General features: G+C 36.7%; 2 protein-coding genes across 3 annotated transcripts in view; one reads left to right on the top strand and one right to left on the bottom strand.

Annotated features, from left to right (window-relative positions):
- Ctf4 (Chromosome transmission fidelity 4) overlaps window positions 1-12241 on the bottom strand; it is an 86719-nt gene extending 74478 nt beyond the window's left edge. Inside the window, exons 1-2 of one of the 2 annotated variants that reach the window (XM_081725972.1) lie at window positions 11902-12241; window positions 2195-2306 (exon numbers count right to left, since the gene is read on the bottom strand). In XM_081725972.1, coding sequence (XP_081582098.1) covers window positions 2195-2306; window positions 11902-11978 — 189 coding nt within the window. In that variant the 5' untranslated portion in view covers window positions 11979-12241. The remainder of the gene's footprint in view (window positions 1-2194; window positions 2307-11901) is intronic. The other variant, XM_081725971.1, reaches the window with a different exon arrangement.
- Window positions 12242-12427: 186 nt separating this feature from the next.
- Window positions 12428-20049, top strand: part of Hmbs (porphobilinogen deaminase-like protein l(3)02640) — a 33214-nt gene continuing 25592 nt past the window's right edge. Inside the window, exon 1 of the mRNA XM_081725970.1 lies at window positions 12428-12597. Coding sequence (XP_081582096.1) covers window positions 12556-12597 — 42 coding nt within the window. The 5' untranslated portion in view covers window positions 12428-12555. The remainder of the gene's footprint in view (window positions 12598-20049) is intronic.

Below are 20049 nucleotides of genomic sequence, written 5' to 3'. Positions count from 1 at the left end.
ACGAAATAGTCACTACAACAAGTTTATAGAGTAAAGTGTCATTCATTCATATTAATTCGAACCGAAACTTTTGCGAATAACGATTTTTGCCGATAATTAAACATATATTTACTTAAAGGACAGCACGTAGAGTACACCTTTATTTTTTCTTACAATATACTGTACTTTACATAAAGAACACATGCCCTCAGTTAATGACACAAAAAAGCACTTATAAAAAGTATGAAAATATTGTCCTCCATACTGTACTGCTACTTTCTGCTAAGAATGCTAGGTTGACGAATTCATAGTTGATTGGCAGGTGTTCCTACCACTTTTGCTCAATATTTGCAGAGTCCATTTACTCAACTTTCCATCTCCAGGGCGCCAGCCCATTAAATAATAATAATAATAATAATAAATCTAGACCCAATTTACAATTGAAGAAATTGCTTGAAGTTGTCCAAAACTGAATCGAATATAGTAAGCATGTGAGAATTATTGACATTGGGAATAAACGTTTTAATGCACAAGCATAATATGGACTATTTTTGCATTAACTGTTAAAATAAACGTAAACCTAACAGATAACCTAGTGTTTGAAGTGAGTTAATAACTTTGGAAGTTTTCTGCTGTTCTTATGAGTAACATTGTATGTCTATAACATTGAAGCCAAGAACACACATGCTGAAGAAATAGCGTTGTATGTTGTTGTTGAGTTCTACCCAAACGACGTCATTTCTTACCTATAAATCACAAGTTATTGAACACAAACAATATAGTCATTTAGAGCTATTATTTACACTGATTAATGCCGGTGTTCCCTCAACTCTGAACTGGACATGATTGATATGAAATTATAATGATGCATTCATTAGAATAATGGATGATTCCTTGGGGATAGCAATGTTGATCCTTCGTTCCATCCAATTTCGAGGATTTGCTGAAGCGATCGGTAAGATGCTCTTGTTCCTTCTTGATCTCATCTTCAGTTACCGAAATAAAGTTAATTCCTCTGATGTGCAGCATACAAAACTCAAACATGTTTTAGAGGTAAGGATTTGTCCCTCAGTTGGGCGCTGAAGGTTTGCCTTTGCAATGAGTCTCTTCATTATCCCACACAGTTCCTTACCGTGACTTTGGCTAAGAAACGCCCCTAAGCTTCCACATTAGATTCTAGTTTATTGTTACACAGGTTAGAAAAATTCTTTCTATTCTTATATTGTACTGCTGACTCACATGGGAAATAACAGAACTTCTTTAGATATGGTATTAATTCCTGGAGAAATAAAATATGCGTCTTTCGGGATGACTAAACCGCGGTTGCAATATATTACAGGCAATCACTTATAATACCACACAATCATAAGACTGGATTTCATCCTGGACAATACATATATATGTACAATTTTCAGCGAAACTCCACTGGCTTTTTTCCCCCCGACTGATTATTCTGGTCGGTCTATTTAAGTCCAGTAATTATGATGTTGAAATTTTTTGAAACTCTTCTAAACACAATTTCTATAACACTGATTAAATTACTGCGATCAAATGCCACTTATTGTTTATACGAAATAGTCCTTTCATCATCGGCATCTTTAGTAGAGTAATCCAATTCAATGTTTATTTCATATAATCGCAATGATACAAGGACAATTCTCACATTCACCTACCGTACAGTTTCCATTGTCTACATCACATACTGATTTTGCCAGAAGATGTTTCCGTTGATGTGCGCACAATTTGATGTGTGACACACACACACACACACACACTGAATGAATCCCACTTGATCCAGCCAGAACACTGCAACTAATTAAGATTGAAAAATGGTATTGAGACTATACTGAAACCGTTACTCAGTAAGAAGTAAATGGGACGCAGTGATGAATGCACCTCTTCTTTATCTTTGATTGTTACAAAATGAGTTGTCTGAAAACTCTGACACTGTCATTGGTATATCTAACTTCATTCTTCTTACTGAGAAACTTAGTTTCATTCACTATTGCAGCGCATCCGAGGAAACTAATTTATAACATTTTAAGTTACAATGCAGTAAATGAAAACAGTGAGAATTAATTTTTACCCATTTTATTTATGAATAAATAAAATAAAAATATACCCTGAATATATTAATTAATCATATGTTAATTAATCCAATATTACCATGACTATAAATGTAATCCTTACATAAAAGGAAGACGTTTCAACTTACAAAATAACATATGGCTACTGCCATTTCACCAACACAGTTGGACACAGGATCATCATCATCCAGTCCTTCCCAAATACGAACGTCTCCATCTGAACCACAAGTTAACAAATACCTTAAAGAAAAAGAATAATAATTTTGTATTAGAAAATGAATCAATCGATTGTAGAAGGACGTAACAAATTCAGTCTAATAAGCCATTATACATTAAAAACTGAAGTTTATAACAAGGGGGAGGGGGAGTAACAGAAGTCTAGAAATGAAATCTTTGGGTTTTACGTCCAGCGGTTATGCCGGATAGGCTAAAGGAGAATGAATGAAACTGTGGAAAGAAGAAAGTAGAAGGAAACGGGAGAATTCCGAGAAAACCTACAAAAATTACGTTTGTCCACCACAAAGCCCACTTGGCGCGATCTGGGATCGAACCGGGGATCATGTGCACCAGAGGTGAACGCTCTACCACGAAGCCAACACGACCCCAACCTGGACGTCAATGCAATTAATGTGTGCTTACTTGCATTGACTTCAAATCCTCTATAAAATCAACATATATAAATACACACGAAAAGACAAATCATACTGATTCTCAAATGAAACAATAATGGAAATTAACTTTATAACAAATTAGTTCTTATTTCTAGAAATACAACTTAATAAATACGAATAAAACCAAAATTTTAGTACATAAATAATAAGCAACACTTTTCTTAAAGACTAAATAAAGAAAGACAACTAACGGAAGAGAGTGCAATTTGAAGGGGAGTTCGACAAGGATGCTGCCTCTCGCTAACACTATTTAATGTCTATCTAGAAGAGATAGTGAAAAAGAGCCTACATAATGATGATGGCATTTCAGTATGATTAGGTAGGTAGAATGAGAGGTAGAATGATTAGGTGTATACGGTTTCCAGATACGGCGCTTGTTGCAGAATCTGAAGAGAAAATCAATAAGATGTTAGAAAACTTGAGGAAGGGCTGTGAAGAATATGGGATGAAAATAAATGTTAGAAAGACAAAAGCCATGGTGATTGGAACGAAGAGATTGGTGTCAAATATAGAAGGGGAGAAAATAGAGCAGATGACTAGTTTTCGATACCTGGGTAGTATTATCAGTGATGATATGAAGTAAGAACGTGAAATAAAAGCAAGGGTAGGAATGGCGAAAGAAGCCTTTAGGAGGAAGAAAAGTCTGTTTTGTGGGACCTTGAATAAAGAGTTGAGAAAAAGACTCATAAAATGCTTCGTGTGGAGTGTTGTACTGTATGGGGCGGAAACGTGGACATTACGTAAAGGTGACGAAAATCGATTGGAAGACTTCGAAATGTGGGTGTGGAAAAGAATGGAAAGAATTAGTTGGGTCGAGCGGAAAACGAATGAGAGAGTGTTAGAAATGGTGAGAAAAGAATACTTTTAGATATTATTAGGAAGAGGAAAAGAAACTGGTTGGGACATTGCCTAAGAAGAGATTGTATCATGAGAGACGTAGAAGAGGGTATGGTGGCGGGAAAGAGAGGGAGGGGGCGAAGGAGACTAAAATTAATGGATGATATTAAAACAGAAAGATCATACGCTAAGACGAAGAGGTTAGCGGAGGACCGTGGAGCATGGAAGCTTCTCAGCTGCGGCAAGTGACCTGCCAATAAAGGGAGAATACCTATGATGAATGAAAATTCTTAAAGACAAAAATTAAAAACAGTAATTGTTTGTTAATCGGGATTGATAGCTAAAAGGAACACAAGTGCTTTCTCAACATCAGGTGAGAGCGAATCGACGTACGAATTTACAGTTTACACGATTCTGTCTAATAGAAAAGCTTCCCTCCCTGTGAAGGTCAACGACTTGCTTTCCCCTTCTTTAGTTGTAAGTGGTGGGAGGGAGGGGAGTTTTCTATCAGGTTGCCTGGAACAGATAATAATGATCGTTTGTCAGTTATGCAAAGATTATTTTACGTGCAGGTCAAGTTTAGGCACACTATTGAAAATAGTTCTTTAAAAAAATTATAACTCTTTCACTAATTTCACTCTTATTATCTTCTAAAAAGATTTGTGCTGGACGACATCACTATATACCACTTAGCATAGATTAAGTTCGATGGGGCCACCAGAAGTTCTGTAGTTGTTGAAATATTACAATTCTTTAACGATTTGTGTATAAATAAAGCGTCCATATTTGCCATAAAAACTAGTGTATAAAACACGAAGTGAATCAGGGCAAGGCAAAGCTGATGGAACTGCATAGGGGTATGTTTGAAGGGAGCAGTCGCGTCAACAACGGTGAGTATGCGTGTAAGCAAAAGTAGTGAGAACACATGAGATTTCTCAGTGGAGTTTCTATAGTACTTAGTTTTGCGCTACACTTGTAAAATAGAAATGAAATGAAATCTTTTGAGTTTTACGTCCCACGGTTATGGCAGTTAGGCTAAAGGAGACGGTGAAGATGAGAAATGAATGAAATGGTGGAATGAAGAAAGTGGGAGGAAATGGGAGAACCCCGGACCCCAAGCACCAGAGGTGAACGCTCTACTACTGAGCCACCACAGCCCCTCCTGTAAAACAGAATATAGCATTTGTACACCGTGCAGAAGTACTCAACCGGTGGGAAATAGTATATACAAATCATCTTTCATATGCACTTACTTATTTTAAATGTCATAAAGCACTTGTAATTTTACAGTAATAACCCTACACTTCCAAACACAAAATGGTGATAAACAAGTTTAGACATTTAAAAAAAATGCAGGAAAAATTCATAACTATTCTATCAGGCTTTGTTTCCATATTGTCAAACTGAACACAATAACACAATGATCAAGGCTATGTGATAAAAATATAACTAACTACCTAACTCTATGGTCTACGGAACCCGGAGGTTCAATGCCGCGTTCATAAAGGCTCTCGACTGACTTCTATCCTTAGTCTGCATCCAGTTTCTACTTTGTATTCCTATTTCTGCGAGATCCATCTTAATATTGTCCTCCCATCTGCGCCTAGGTCTTCCTAATGGGCTACTAGTTAAAAATTTGAAAGTGTTTTCACTTTCTTCCATCCTGGCTACATGACATGCCGACCTAAACGGTATAAATTATGTAGTTCCTCAGTATGAAGTTTCCGTCATTCTCCGTTCCTCTTGGGTCCGAATATTCGTCTCAAAATATTGTTCTCAAGTACTTTCAGTCTATGTTCTTCCCTCAGATTATCGTTTTATATATTACTACCATACAGCACAGCAGGCACGATTATAGTTTTATATATTATAAGCTTCAAATTCCTCGACAGAATTCGCGACAACAAGAGATTTTGAACTGAATAATAACACGAATTACCTGCTTTTAGTCGACATTTAATTTCTTCGTGAATATGTTTTTTGTGTGTTAATACTGATCCTAGATATTTGAAAGTATCCACTTTATCGAAAGTATTATTTGATATTGTAACGCATCCATAGTATGCAATATTACGACCCCGACGTAACAGCACGTATTTCGTTTTCTCTGCATTTACTTCAAAACCTATGATCCTGTAAGCATTTAATAAGACCTGTGCTCTTAACTTACGTCCAGAACCACTACTTTTACGCTCTCTTCTCAGTGACGTCATCACCGAGAAATTTGAGCTTGTCTGCTTCGCGAACGAAGATTTGCAAGTAAGACAAACAGTACTTTGTGTGTGTTCGAATTGTGTTGCTTTCCTTTCTAGTGTCAAATTTTTGTGGAAATATCTTTCTATTGTATGTTTTTAACTACCTGAACGAATATTACCTAATAGCGAAGTATAAAGGTAAAGGAAAGTTCTGTCGCTTTTTTACCTACCACCTTTGAACATCGACATGCCACCTAAGACGTACCTGAAAGATCAAAAAGCGCCCCCTTTAGCATCGACGACCTTCTGCCAACGTTCTGGAAGGCCATGGATTCCATCCCAGTAAAATTTAGTGGGCGGTGAAGCCAAGAAGGTATCAAGTGCAGTTTGCACCTCTACTAGGGATTTGAACCGGCGTCCTCTAATGTGATTGTTCAAGGAATGGAACAGTTGATAATCGGAATGTGCAACGTCCGGGGAGTACGGCGGATGCAATAGTGTTACCCAACCAAGGCGTAGAATGGTGTCCCGCGTCATCTTGCCCACGTGGGGTTTAGCGTTCCTGTAACAGGAGGACCCCCTTTCGCTTCAGAAGTACTGGCTCCAGTTTTGAGTTTTTCTTGAATACGGCTCAACTACTCACAGTACACAGTTGCATTGATGCTCTGACCAGCTGGTAGCAGTTCCCTATGCACGATGCAACAAGCAGTCTACCAAACACGCAGGAGAACCTTCAAGTGCAGTGCTGGTTTCGGCTGTTTTGGAACCGGTTCACGGGATGCTAATCAATGATGATGCCGTGGAGCTCCGTACAGGACCTACATCTCACCATATGTCAACACCCTCTCCAGAAATAGCTCCTTCCTCAGACGAGACAGCAAAGAAACACAGGTGCCTGCTGGCCTTGCCTTCTGGCCCGGACTCAAAACCATGTGGGACCTATCGACCCAACTTGTAGTGCTTCCCAAGTTGATGAAGGTGCTGTCGAATGGTTTCTCCACTCACAGTGAATTGTAGTTCCAGTTTCTCACATGTCTGGCCACTGTGCGCCTCAATTGCTGCCTGCAGATCTTTCTTCTGTACATGTGTTGGTCTTTCCGCACGTGGTGCGTCTTCGAGTGTTTCGTCATCGGAGTTAAACTTGTTAAACCAGCGCTGTACTGTTTGCGTAGTCACGACACCCTCACCAAAGTCCTGACATACCTTCCGACCCTCTGCAGCAGGTTTGACTCCAGGTGAACTAGTACAGCATACCCGCCCCCTTATGATGATCTGTATAGGTCCTATGTTCACTCTATTCTTACGCACGTTCTCGGTGTAAATGAACTGTCACAACTAGGTGGTATGTTGGATATACCCACACCAACAACTGACCTCCGCCTTATCTCCATTTGCATTCAACTCACGGTGTGAGGGCCAATTGAACACAGACATCCACAAAAATTGACAGAACTTTCTTGGTACCCTTTATAAATATGTCGGAAGAGAATATATTCTTTACGTGGGCTTGGCTGTGCAGACATGCGTGGTTTCGTAGAAGCGTAAATTTTCAAAACAATACTGCAAGATGGGACATGTGTGGTGTGGGTATGTATTTATTTTTACGTGTATTTGTGCCTTTTCTTTCGTATTATATGGTGTTTTGTGTGTGTGTTTGCAGGTGTAAATGAAAATACCTTTTTGTGCTGTAGCAAGGTGCAGGAATCATAATACAAAAACAAAACGTACAGGTACTGTGTACCACAATTTTCCTAAGCATTCTCTTCTTGCTAAACAATGGGTGCACACATGTAAAAGGAAAGATAAACTTTAAAAACGCGACTGTTTGTAGTGTACATTTCTCAGAAGAACATTATTTGCGAGATCTGAAATTCTAGGCTTGCCGCCAAAGAAAATTCTGAAACAAAATGCAGTTCCCTCAGTTCAACTAGGCATTCAAAGTCCAATTCCTACCCAATATGAGTTACTATATTCAAGCCTCCCTTTCATATCCAGGTGTTCCACATGATAGAACAAGATATGAATCGCGAGGTCAAAAAACGGGCTCTGTAAACTTATCTACACTTTCTCTGACAAAGAAAAAATTAGATAAGGAAACAGAAACAGAATTTTGAGATTTTAATATTGATGTGGAAAAACAAAATTAATAACTAGCTATATGGAACAGTCAAACAGTAATCTCAAAAAGCAAATTATTAATCTCAAAGCAAGAAATGTTGTGTTGCGTTGTACCGTAAATAACAAGAGTAAAGAAATCAAATTTCTGTGGGGCTGTTGCTCCATACTTTGCGCCATAGGATGGAAGAGTTAGACCTTTGAAAGTGGCAAGGTTTACTATTTCTAATTCATTGTTGTGATTATAAGTATATCCAAAAGACGAGATCGAGACGAGAAATGTCTCGTCTCATCTGCAATCAGAAAATGAGAAGTACCTTTTAAATTCCAGTCTAAAAACATGGCAGTTCTCGTCTCCGTTTCGTGGCAAGACGAGAAATTTCACGAGTCTTACTGTCAACACCAGTTCACCCAAGTATTAGACCTTAAACACTGATTTAGTATTAGACGGTTCACAGTTTTTAAAAAACTATAAATTGATGAAGTGATTGTAAGAACACAAAGAAGAGCATCCATTTATCAAGATTTAAAGATACGAAAGTCATTATACAATATACTCCAATAATAAATACGGTTTAATATTGTTAAATCTCACCCTTCGTGGATCTATCATGACTCGGAAGGATTCTCATAACTACTAGTTGAAATTAGGAAGTCAGGACAAATTTTGTACACAAATTTATAGAAGAGACTAGAAAAACTTTGAGCCGAGACGAAAATAGATTTTTTCAAAAATCGGGTAGCTACGAGACGAGAAAACCTTATTTCCCGTCTCGTATCAACTCGTACCACTACTTAGCATCCATATATATAAACCAAAAACATTTTTCCGGACTGTATACACGCACGTAGACAAGGGGGGGGGGGGGTGCGAATCTCCCAACCAGAAATAAAAAAAAAAAGAATGATACAAAAAGAAACGAGAAAAAGAAGAATCAGCGTTAAAAATAAAAAGGTAGCAAGCACTTGGTTACTCCTCCTTATGAGGAGCTTTGTGCGGATGAAACAGGGGGGGGGGGGTTAAAGTTGAAAATGGATATTATTGTAACGGAGCATTTCGAATTCCAACTAGCTCCATGCTAATCCTTTGGATAGAGGTCTGCGTGGATGCGGATATCCGCGTCAAAATGGGTATCTGCGGATATATATTTCTTTTCTGTGCGGATAGCGGATAAAGTTGCGGATATGGTTTCCTACATCTTTTCCCTACTTAAGAAACGTTTGTTTCGAATTAAAAGTTTTAAAAGCGGTTGAAAAATAACTAAAATCAAAATAAATATGTTTGAAGCGTGTGACAGCAAAAGGACAAGAAACGACACGAGAAAGTTGTCCTTTTACTGCACTTTTCAATATTTGTAGGTGATACTTCTCAAAGTACCGCTATTTACTTTATATATATGAAGAATTGTCGGCAAAGCCTCTCTGATAAAGCTGAAAATTTTTTACACCATTGGCCTTGAAGATGAAGAAATGTTTTCAAATAAAGTTTTTCTGGCCTGAGAGGTCAGGAACCAAAACTCTAATTTAACACACCACATCCCCTTCCATAAACTGAAAATTGGTCAGCACAATTATCTTTGCCTTTTGTGACAAACTGGAAAAGCACGTAGGTCACCGAAATAACAAACAAATCACATCATTCTTCAGCAACTAAAACCTTAAAAAAAAAATAATAATAAAAAAAATGCTCATCTCTCTCTCTCTTTTTTTTTTTTTTAAATCTTATCTGTTTAAAAATATTTTCTAAATCATGACTATTATAGAATATGGAAAATTGTATATATTTGCTGCCTCATTATCTGCGGCCGCACAGACCTCTACTTATGGACTACAAATGACGATCGATAAACCAGTTCCATTAGATAGGCTCTCAGGTAGAAGCCCAAAAACCAATAATAGAGCCTGGCAACATAGGTTCCAGGTCATAATGAAATGAAAATTGTTATATTTGAATGAACAGAGAAAGAAATGTAGTTATTGTAAAATCTTTTTCAATACTCTTTTTTTTTTTACATTCTTTTACTCGAGATTTCTTCATAGTTTGTTATTAAAATACCTACTAACATATCCTCATTTGATTGTCCTAATAAACCAATATATGTTCTAGTAAAATAGTTTTATTGACCGAACCCCCGGTGATAACCACAGTATTTCATGTCACGCCTCTTCCCCCATTACGAAGTCCTGGCTAAGTAACCAATATATGTTGCCAGTAAAAAGTTTAGGATGATTCAGCCTCTGGTGTGATAACCACAGCATTTCATGTCACGGACCCCCCCCCCCCTTTCCCACCTTAATATTACTAAATCCTGGTTACTGCCTGCTGTATACTATCAATGTCACGAAGTGAAATCATAACATCAATAATGATTACATAAAACATAACCTGTGTTGGCTAATCGACGTGACGTTTAATACGGATGGGTTATGTCTTAACATTGACGTGGAGCAGATATGAATTTGCAATTTTAAACTTTAAGCCTGAGTACCGTATATTCAACAAAATAAAGCGCTGGACATCAAAGCGCTTCCGCATCTGAATGCATAGATAATATATCATTATTACCAATTGTTTTAAATATTTATTGAGATATTCCTATCAGTGATAACAAATTAATCTATTCATACAGGGTGTGGATCTCACCTCATCATTGGTTCCGCAATTATTTTAGCTCCAGAGTCCGTTAATTTCAGAGTGTGTCCTGGTAACACACATACCTGGTATTTATCAACAATTTTGCATAAATACATTTACAGTAACATTTTAGATATAAGTAAATTTAAAATGTAATTATAATTCAATAATTATCTATCTCATCAAAAAATAAATGATCATGCAATATACATTGTTAATTTTCCATAATGTAAATTACATTAAGAAAATGCTCCATTTATTATTGGCTTATTTATTTATTTATTTATTCGTAGTTAGTGTGCAGAAGTGTTGTGACAGCAAAAATCTTATGTACAAAGAAAGAAAAAAAAAGACATTCTGCCTACTTCAATACCTACTTGCTTCTCGCTAGTGACGTCACGGAAAACGAAGAGCGAAGTATCTGCGCTTATAGCCCAACCTTTCTTTCTAGTAACCTTGCTCTGCATTTCTTTCTATTGTTCTCCTATCATCCTCTATTAAATTTGCATCATCAGCATACGCCATAACCTGGTAAATACCATTGGGCTCTAGGCTCTGGTTGCATTCTTTGATTTTCCTTACAGAGTACTCCGGGACAAAGTTGAATAATAACAGCGACAACGCATTTCCTTGTTTGTTTTATCAATCACGTAACATTTTCAACACAATTCATTACTCCGCATGGAAAGATATGTTTATTAGGAACAAATTTCTGCAGGCGCCAGAATTAACTATTAAGTTATACACCTGTATTTTATGAAAAACAACTGTATTAAATGTTATTTTCAGCCCGCAGAATATTTCTGTGAAACGTACAAAAGCTGTATTGTATAGTGTTGGCACTGCGAAACCATTACAAGTGCTAGAGGAACTCTTCTCAGTGTGAAAATCCATGTATTGTCGCAACTTTTGTTTATTCACACGCCCACAATCGCTGATGCACCGGCTCCCTTACGTCGCACCCACGCCAACTTCGCTATGCCCTGGCTTTTTGGATGTTAGCAACACTACTAGTCTTGTTCTCAAACTGTTACCCTCTTAAGATCTGAAACTTAGACTTTATTATAGTTACAACAACTGCATGCATAGCTCACTGATAACATACCCAAATCTGATTTTGGTACAGTATTATTATACGGATCCAGAGATTGTAAAAGGTACAGAAAATTTTGGGGAAGTCTTTAATTTGCCCATTTTATATCGAGAACAGACCTCAACAAACCCCTGCGGGGCTTCAAACCCGTTGCTACTACTACTACTTATACTATGGATCCGTATAGTACAACTGTTTGCTGATTTTTACATATAAGCTCATTTATCTGTGCATCGAGCGCTCCTCTACGGAATTAATTTCATAAATCTATGTCTATATAGGATCTCACCTTCCGTCATCTGTGTAACACACATCTGTATGTCCTTCTGTATGAGCATAACGCATTGGTTTTTGATTTACACTCATGTTTAATATACATACACACCACTGATTTTCTATTGCTATACTCTGTCTTTCAAATATTTCACTACTTCCGCAAGTCTTACAAATTTGTAAACAACCTATTTAATATTAACATCCAACCCTCACACTGCTTCCCGCGATTTTTGATGTAAATCACGATTACCAGATCTGCGTTACAAAAATATCAAATACGAAAAATGCAAAAAAATGCTTAAACCTCCTTTCCAACTACGAGTAAAATGTTGAATTCAATTTGTATGTATCTTATATTAATTTAATAAATAAGTTCAGTTAGGGTCTTCAGAATTTTCATTATGAATTTAGATGTTTATGTTAATCAGAATATGTTGTTAAAAGTATTTTGCTGCAATCGACTGAAACTCACTATCGACTATTAAAATCTATTATGCAATTATTCGTGTTGTAATTCGATGTATCGATGCGTAAATTCGTCTGCGCAGAAGGGTCAGGGACCAAACCAACTCTCATGTATCTCATCCTTGGAGCAATTATATGACTTGTGAAAGTGTAAGGGAAACTAAGGACTTACTTTTCCAAATATATATCGAAACTTCATGACATGAGTGAAAACAGACTGAAAGTAGGATCAAGGAAAAGTGAGGTATGCATCAATGTTCAATATTTATCGTAAACAACGATACAAGTGTATTATATTTATATTGATGAAAATTATACCGGCAAACCAAATAGAAAAATAAATAAATAAATATATATATATATATATAGATTGAGGATGGAAATCTACGGGAAACTAAATATTGTAAACTGAGAAAGTTTTGTAAAATGAATAGACATTAGATGATAAATGTACGTAGCGTGTTCGACAGAGTAGGGGAAGACACGTCGTCTCAGTGATCGAGTACATATCCAGTGCAAAGGGATTTTGTACGGATAAGGAACTGTGTGAGCTAAAGATGATCCACATAGGATTCAGATTTAGAATAGCCTACCACAAAAGTGCTAATACCGTAGTTAAAATGAGTGAAAGCATATGAAAAAGGAGTGTCTGAGATTTTAGTTTCTACTGGCGAATATTGGTGCGCAATATAAGGAACGCGTATTTTATGCTTACAATTTTTTGGCATATTTTTGGAACTGGAGGGCTAAAATATTTTGCTTAAATTTCATGCATTCTTGCTATATTTTCTATTTTTTGATGGTTAGGTAGGTTAGAATAGCCTATTTGGATTTGGGGGGGGGGGGTCAGAATTCTTTGCTTAAGATTCATACTTTCTTCCTGTATTTTCTGTGTTTTTGAGGTTTAGGCTAGGTTAGGTTATATTAGTAATTACATTCAAGTAACAAGAACTCATTTCTCCTGTAAACATCGAAATCCCAGGTCCAAAATTTTCTCTTTTTTTGTTGTTGTTGCTATATAGTGTTTGTTTTCAATATCAACATCTGTGCATACCGTCGCTAACGCTCCTGCACTCTTTGGGAATAGTCCACCACGCGGCGATTCGTCCACAACTTTATTAAGTACCACAGGATGGTTAGCGTTTTTAGCAATAGTTCTTAAGGCATTAGTCCCGGTGCGCAGTTGTGCCCGTAAAAGTCACATCAGTTTACACGCATATTATCTATTCGTACCTTGCTTTGATTTTCCAAGACGTTCTTTGCTCTTATTATCCTGGTGCATGCCGAGATGATTCTATTCGGCTAATTTTTACCTTTGGGGGACTGTTTTGCTATAGTCTATTCACATTCGGTTAGGTTATTTTAATAACATATAATTCGGATAGTAGCGCCGAGCGAACATCAACGAGTAAAGGTGAGTTAGAGCCCCTCAGAATACGATGTTTTCTGTTTTCGTTAGTGTTGGCCCCCCATTACTGAACAGTTACCTTCTATTCTATGCGATTATTTCATCACAAAATTCATCCGTAGTGCCTTAGAAATTGTTTATTACGGTAGAAATTCCATACATGGATGCAAATTCACTTTAAGAGGAGGACTTTTACGGGTTTAAATACGCGTCCTGGCGTATAGTACTATAAAAACGATATTGAGTTAGTGCAGGAGGGCCGCAAGGAGTTCACGCAGAAGTGCGTCTGCAGGACGTTGGTGCGTCAGCGACGGAGTGTATGCTTATAAACAAGGATAGTACAAAAACACTTGATATCGCTTAAAATCCCAAAAGTTTGAGCGCCGCTTGAATTGCTGTTCCACCTCGTACAGGAGTGCTTCGCTGGTGCAAAGTAGTATGTTACACAATGGTCCTTGATATACACTAATTTATTTAAAACTCTGGTATGGCGCTTGTAATGGTTTCACAATTGCAGACATGAAATACTTGTTTGTTGCATTGTGAAAAATTTCTCCGACAGTGCAATTTAATATTTTACACAATTCTCTTTTATATGCACTGACTCATTTTAACCGTAATGTTACTATTTTTATGACAGAGTAGTCTTAATCAGTTCCGAGCACTCCGTGCATGTTTTTAATAGACCGTCATATTAAAATAATAACAATAATAATGGTTTCAATCGTGGTCCGGACCCAAGAGGTTTCCGCGCTAGAGTATTATCTGCTCTCGGTTTGTGTAATACACACAAGAACGCATAACAATGTTCAATTTTCTTATCGATCCCAATTGCTGTCTGGAGAAGGAAGTTTTTTCAAGTTGAAACTGATTATAAAACTTTAGCTGAGATCATCAATTCACCAAGTACGTTCGAACAATTTGAGAATTTTGTTCATTGAATCTGAAATTAATGTGAGTTTGAACTTAGACAAAATTTTAAAGCACTTTGCAGAGGGGAAAAAGCTAGAAAAATAACTTATTCAATAATAAAAAAAGATGTTTATGAATGTTAAGTGATATTTAGAAGTTGATAAAATAAAATTTATTTCGGGTGCAGTGCCGCTCCAAAGTACAAGATTTACGGAGAAATGAACAGAATCAGACGAAATGTCAGCATGAGAATAACAAGAAAGGTCCAAAATGTATGGTAATTAGGAAGAAAACACGAAGTTAAGTCCTGAACTACGTGAGTTCGCGTATTGATGCGTTGTTTGGTAAATAGGCAGTAGAGCATAATATTGTAGTGTTTCAAACTCACTGTCTTATTAAGTAACCTAGGAGGAATATGCTGCAGTAAGGAGGAAAAACAGGAATGTAGAGCGAAAACTATAATAATAGAATTGGATCTGAGCCAGGTGTGGAGAAATGGGGCAAAATATGCTATTTGATTTCACATTACGATTGTATAAATAATAAAAATATATATGGATCTTACATCTCACATGTATGATAAGGTAGAAATACGAAGTGAAAAGTGTGCTTTTTACCACGTAGTACTTTATGAAGTGTAGTACCGGTAATTAAAATAACAAATAAATAGTAATACATCGTTGAAAACAGCTTCATGTGGGTTTAGTCCGGGGCCTCCTTCTACGAAAGATTAGCCATTTATTTGTAACGAAAACAATACACTTTTTTTAAAAAACAACTATATATATATATATATATATATATTAATAAATGCTTTCATAATCACTAAAACAAATGGTGGGAAAATATGCACTTTTCAGAGTTGATAGACAAATACTCCTTATATGTATGTAATTTTGTATTAAAATGTAGAGTAGTGCCACATGTATATGACCAATTAACTCAAATGTATTTTTTCAGGCGAACATTTTGTTTTCTTTCCATTCTATCACAGAGTGTCATATATATATATATATTGTGTGTGTGTGTGTGCATGTATGCAAGTTGCCTTGCAACGTTGGGCTTCGTACTTCGTAAGTCCGTCCCTGGGTCTACATGGCACCTTGAGACATTCTGCACACTTACTCTCTTAGCGCATGCCGAAATAATTGCGTACAGATTTGATTATATGTACGCAGACTGATGTGTCATGGAAATTATTACGTATTACCATGTCAGTGTCGTGCACATAAACAAACATATTTAAAAAAAAACGCATAAAAACAGCACATTTGTATAGGATAGGGCACTTATTGTGGTTTCATATTAGTGACTCTATACTTGTAATCATAAAATGCACGTTCCGTACATTGTGCAGAAACACTCTGTCGGTGGAAATTAATTTGTCGAATTTATTCGCCTATTTTTAATTACGTCAGAAAGCATGCATTCGGCGTCTTTAACTGTTGCTCTGCTCGCTAAGCACTTCCTAAGGTATTTTTAAGTCACATTGGGAGCACGGTGGCTCAGCAGTAGAGCGTTCACCTGTAGAGCAATCCCAGTGCATGTAAGCTTACGGAGGACGATATCGTGCCTCACGTTTCTGTCCGTATTCTCATTCCACCAGTTCTTTCATAGCTCTCCTCGCTGATCTTGTGGCTAGCGAGTATGTATTGGTACAAGTATTCTCGGGTTCAATTCCCGGTGAAAGAGCACAAATCGTGCAACATTAAACTAAAAAAATGAAATCCTTGAGTTTTACGTCCCAAGATTATGCCGGTTATGCTAAAGAAGACTGTGATGATGATTAATGAATGAAAATGGTGGAATGAAGAAAGTGGGAGGAAACGGGAGAACCCCGAGGAAACCCACGCACACGGTGTTTGTCCACCACAAAGTTCACTTGACGGGGGCTGAGATCGAACCTGGGACCGCAAGCACCAGAGGTGAACGCTCTACCACTGAGCCACCGCGGCCCCCAACATTAAACTAAAGTTTTCATTTAAAGTCATATTAACTTTGGCATTCTGACTTTCTCTAATACTCGTTTTCCCGGGTAAATCATTAGGAGTTGACTTTAAGCATAAAATAATATAATATTTTCTGGTCACAACTATAATACTTCGCTGCCATGGGGGTCATTCCATGTCAAGTGGACCAATTTTGCACAAATGTTACCTGCCACCAACAATGAAGAATGGGTAAATTTGAATTGAAGATCTGTATTGGTTATGCTAGTAGAGCGTTTTCAAAGAGGGGGGGTGGCTCAGTTTATCCACCTCTGGTGCATGGGGTCCTGGGTTCAAACCGTGCTCCCGCCAAGTGAACTTTGTGGTGGACAAACACCGTATGCGTGGGTTTTCTTGGGGTTCTCCCGTTTCCTCCCACTTTCTTCATTCCACCATTTCATTCATTTCTCATCTTAGCCTTGCCGGCATAGACGTGGGACGTAAAACTCAAAAATTTCATTTCATTTTTTTCGTTTTCGAAATGGCTCCTCTCCTTCATTTTTGCCTATAGTACAATCTGGAAGACCAATATCGCTTGATGTGGCTATATTATCTACAAGAGAAATTTTCGTAATGTAACTTAATTACAAAGAGCAAATGATCAATAAAATTACTACTTGCATAGTATACTACAGAAATTAAGTCTGTGGTGATTTTGTGAACTGACCTAGAATATAACTTACAACCATCCAAAAGCCAAACAAAGCCCCAACACTCTAATGATATTAAGACATGCTTTTTGCATTGGTTATGGTTACAAGTTGGTGCAAGGTTGGCAACATGGCAATTTTCGGGTAACAAAAAGGTCTATTTTTCGCATACTTTCATTTTTTCCCATTTCTAAGGCCACATATCCCTTAAACAATATGCGCTAAATGTTTTATATATTCTAAAGTACGTGTGTTATGGTTTCTCTCTTTTAAATATCAATCTACTGACTTGACTTCATACAACTTTATGGGAGTCTAAATATGGCACACGTTAAACGTGCACACACTTTTTAGCCAACTTTGTTAATTTATTATACAAATTCTGAATTTGTGACCAACTGACCTTCACCTACTCTCAAGGTTTTCCTAGGAAACAAATTTTGAAGGCTGTTGCTGAGAGAGGAGCCATTTCGAAAACGCTCTACTGCTACAACCAATACAGATCTTCAACTCAAATTTGACTATTCTTCATTGTACATATCAGATAACATTTGTGCAAAATTTGAGAAAAATCTGAGATGATGAAGTGGGGACCATTGGTCCACTTGACATGGAATGACCCGTAGTCCATATCAATTTAGGCAGGAGTTGCATTCATAGTTGTAGGGTTATTGAATTTATCATATGTAAAAATTCAGGACAAGGTAGGAAACTTTTATTTTATTATTTTGTTTTGTCCAAAATAGTTCCTGAACCGAGATACAAGCCGCCAAAGATGGCGTCTTCGGCGCCGTTTTAAACTACGATTTTCGGAAAACATTAAATACTCTATTTCTAGAATAGTGCAAGATATTTTGTTCCTTTTTCGTGTATTTGAATATAATAATTTATTGATTCAAATGATATTCTTCGTTTGGAAATACGTCTCTCAAATTTTCGTGCTTTAGTCTTCTGATAGCCCATGGCGTGTCACACACCCCCCCCCCCCCAAATCAAATAGTGGCTGTCTTTAAGTTTAATCAATGCTTTTTTGTGTGTGTTAATATTCCCTCTTTCCCCGCAGTATGCAATGAAGACAAACCTTTCGTATATTTAGATAATTATTCAGTAAATATTTCTGTCCTCTGCCCTTCTTCTCACCGAACAAAGTACGGGAGAATGCTTTGAAACTTTTAACATTATTCAGCATGTTTTTATAGTACTTCGGAAAGAAAAACTAGAAAGGAAATTAAAATATAAAGGATGAAATTACCTACCATACCCCCTACAAAATCAATCAGCAACACCTTCGAAGTACTTCAATCGTTCTTAGGAGGAGAGAGTGTGAGCTATTTTCGGTGAATTGCTCTTAGTATAGGTAGAAAAATAAATCAGTTTTAGATGAAAAAGTAAGTTAGACGAAATATTTTTGCCTCCCCTCCCCCAAATCCACATGATATTGAGCATGAAAAATGGCAAACTTATGGGGGTCACCCAGTATCACGGGGGTTCCTTTTAATCCTTAGTAATTCGAATACTAACTGTGGATAGTTACTACCATTCACAGACGGGGATAAGAAATACTAGACGAGATTTCCTCCTCGAATAGTCATATTATTATTATTAAATTTTAGATCAATATTTGTCCTCAATGCTGACTCTTCCCGCCGTGTGACTTACGGAAATTTGACAGTGAATAAAGTTTTCTAGTACTTGACAGTGCTTTGGACTCCAGAATTCGTATTCTTTAATATTAAAGACAGCATCAAAGATAATGTTTTAAAGTTTATACAGGGAGTTATAGTTTCAATTTAAGCCAATTTTATTTTGCCTATTCTGTGCACTTTCTTTAGAATAAGACTTTATTGGGAAAAATATATAATTTAGTATTTCAAGAAAGGGTTCTTCCTCTTCCGAGAATATAAATGCTGTTTGCAGTAATAAGGTGCCGTAAAACTTTGGACTGCTATATGTACTGATAAAGTGCTGTATCACTTTGGACTACTGTGTGTATTGATAAGTGTATAAAATTTGGACTGTTATGTGTAGTGATAAAATGCTGTAGAATGCATTTACCAAGTATACGTCGAATACATGTCAAGCTTCGTTTTTTATATACGGTAAAAGATGATATTTATGTTTCTATATTCTTTGAACATCATCTATGACTTGAATTTATTTTTTAATTGTATTAAGTATGAATCTTCATTATTTCGAGTTGTTTTAGTGCATATTTTACTGCCTATTTTTTAAATTTTAAGTGCTTATTTGCCTGCCTATTTTCAGGTTTTTAATGCCTAAACATCCGGTCTCTAGTTATTACTATTGTAGAATCCTCCAAAATTTCGTTACTCTCCGATATTCGGTTGCTGTTGTTGTGTAATGAATACACATATATAATTATGTCCCTGGAAATTCTCAGTACTAGTTGTTTTACGCAAATAATTCCCTAAGAATTAAATATAACTACAAAACACAAAACAACCGATACGGAAAATTAACGGTGACACGTCAGGTGAGCGCGAAATACGATTAAACGGCATAGAAGGTTACCAGTTATAATTTGAAATTAATTAACAAACCAATTCCCATAACAAATAACTTTATTTGAAGAGTAGTGTAGCAGACAACAAGTTAATATATACAGAGAGACACAAGCATTCGTCTTCACTTAAGACTGTCTCTTTCATAACCTCAGTATTTCACAATATATTTCCTTTTTTTAAAATAAATAAATAAATAAATAAAGGTTTGTTTGA

The sequence above is a fragment of the Thermobia domestica genome, chromosome 9 (genome assembly GCF_964235325.1).
Source record: "Thermobia domestica chromosome 9, izTheDome1.hap1.1, whole genome shotgun sequence".
In the NCBI taxonomy this organism is placed as follows: domain Eukaryota; kingdom Metazoa; phylum Arthropoda; class Insecta; order Zygentoma; family Lepismatidae; genus Thermobia; species Thermobia domestica.
This window is presented reverse-complemented; position numbering and strand designations above follow the sequence as displayed.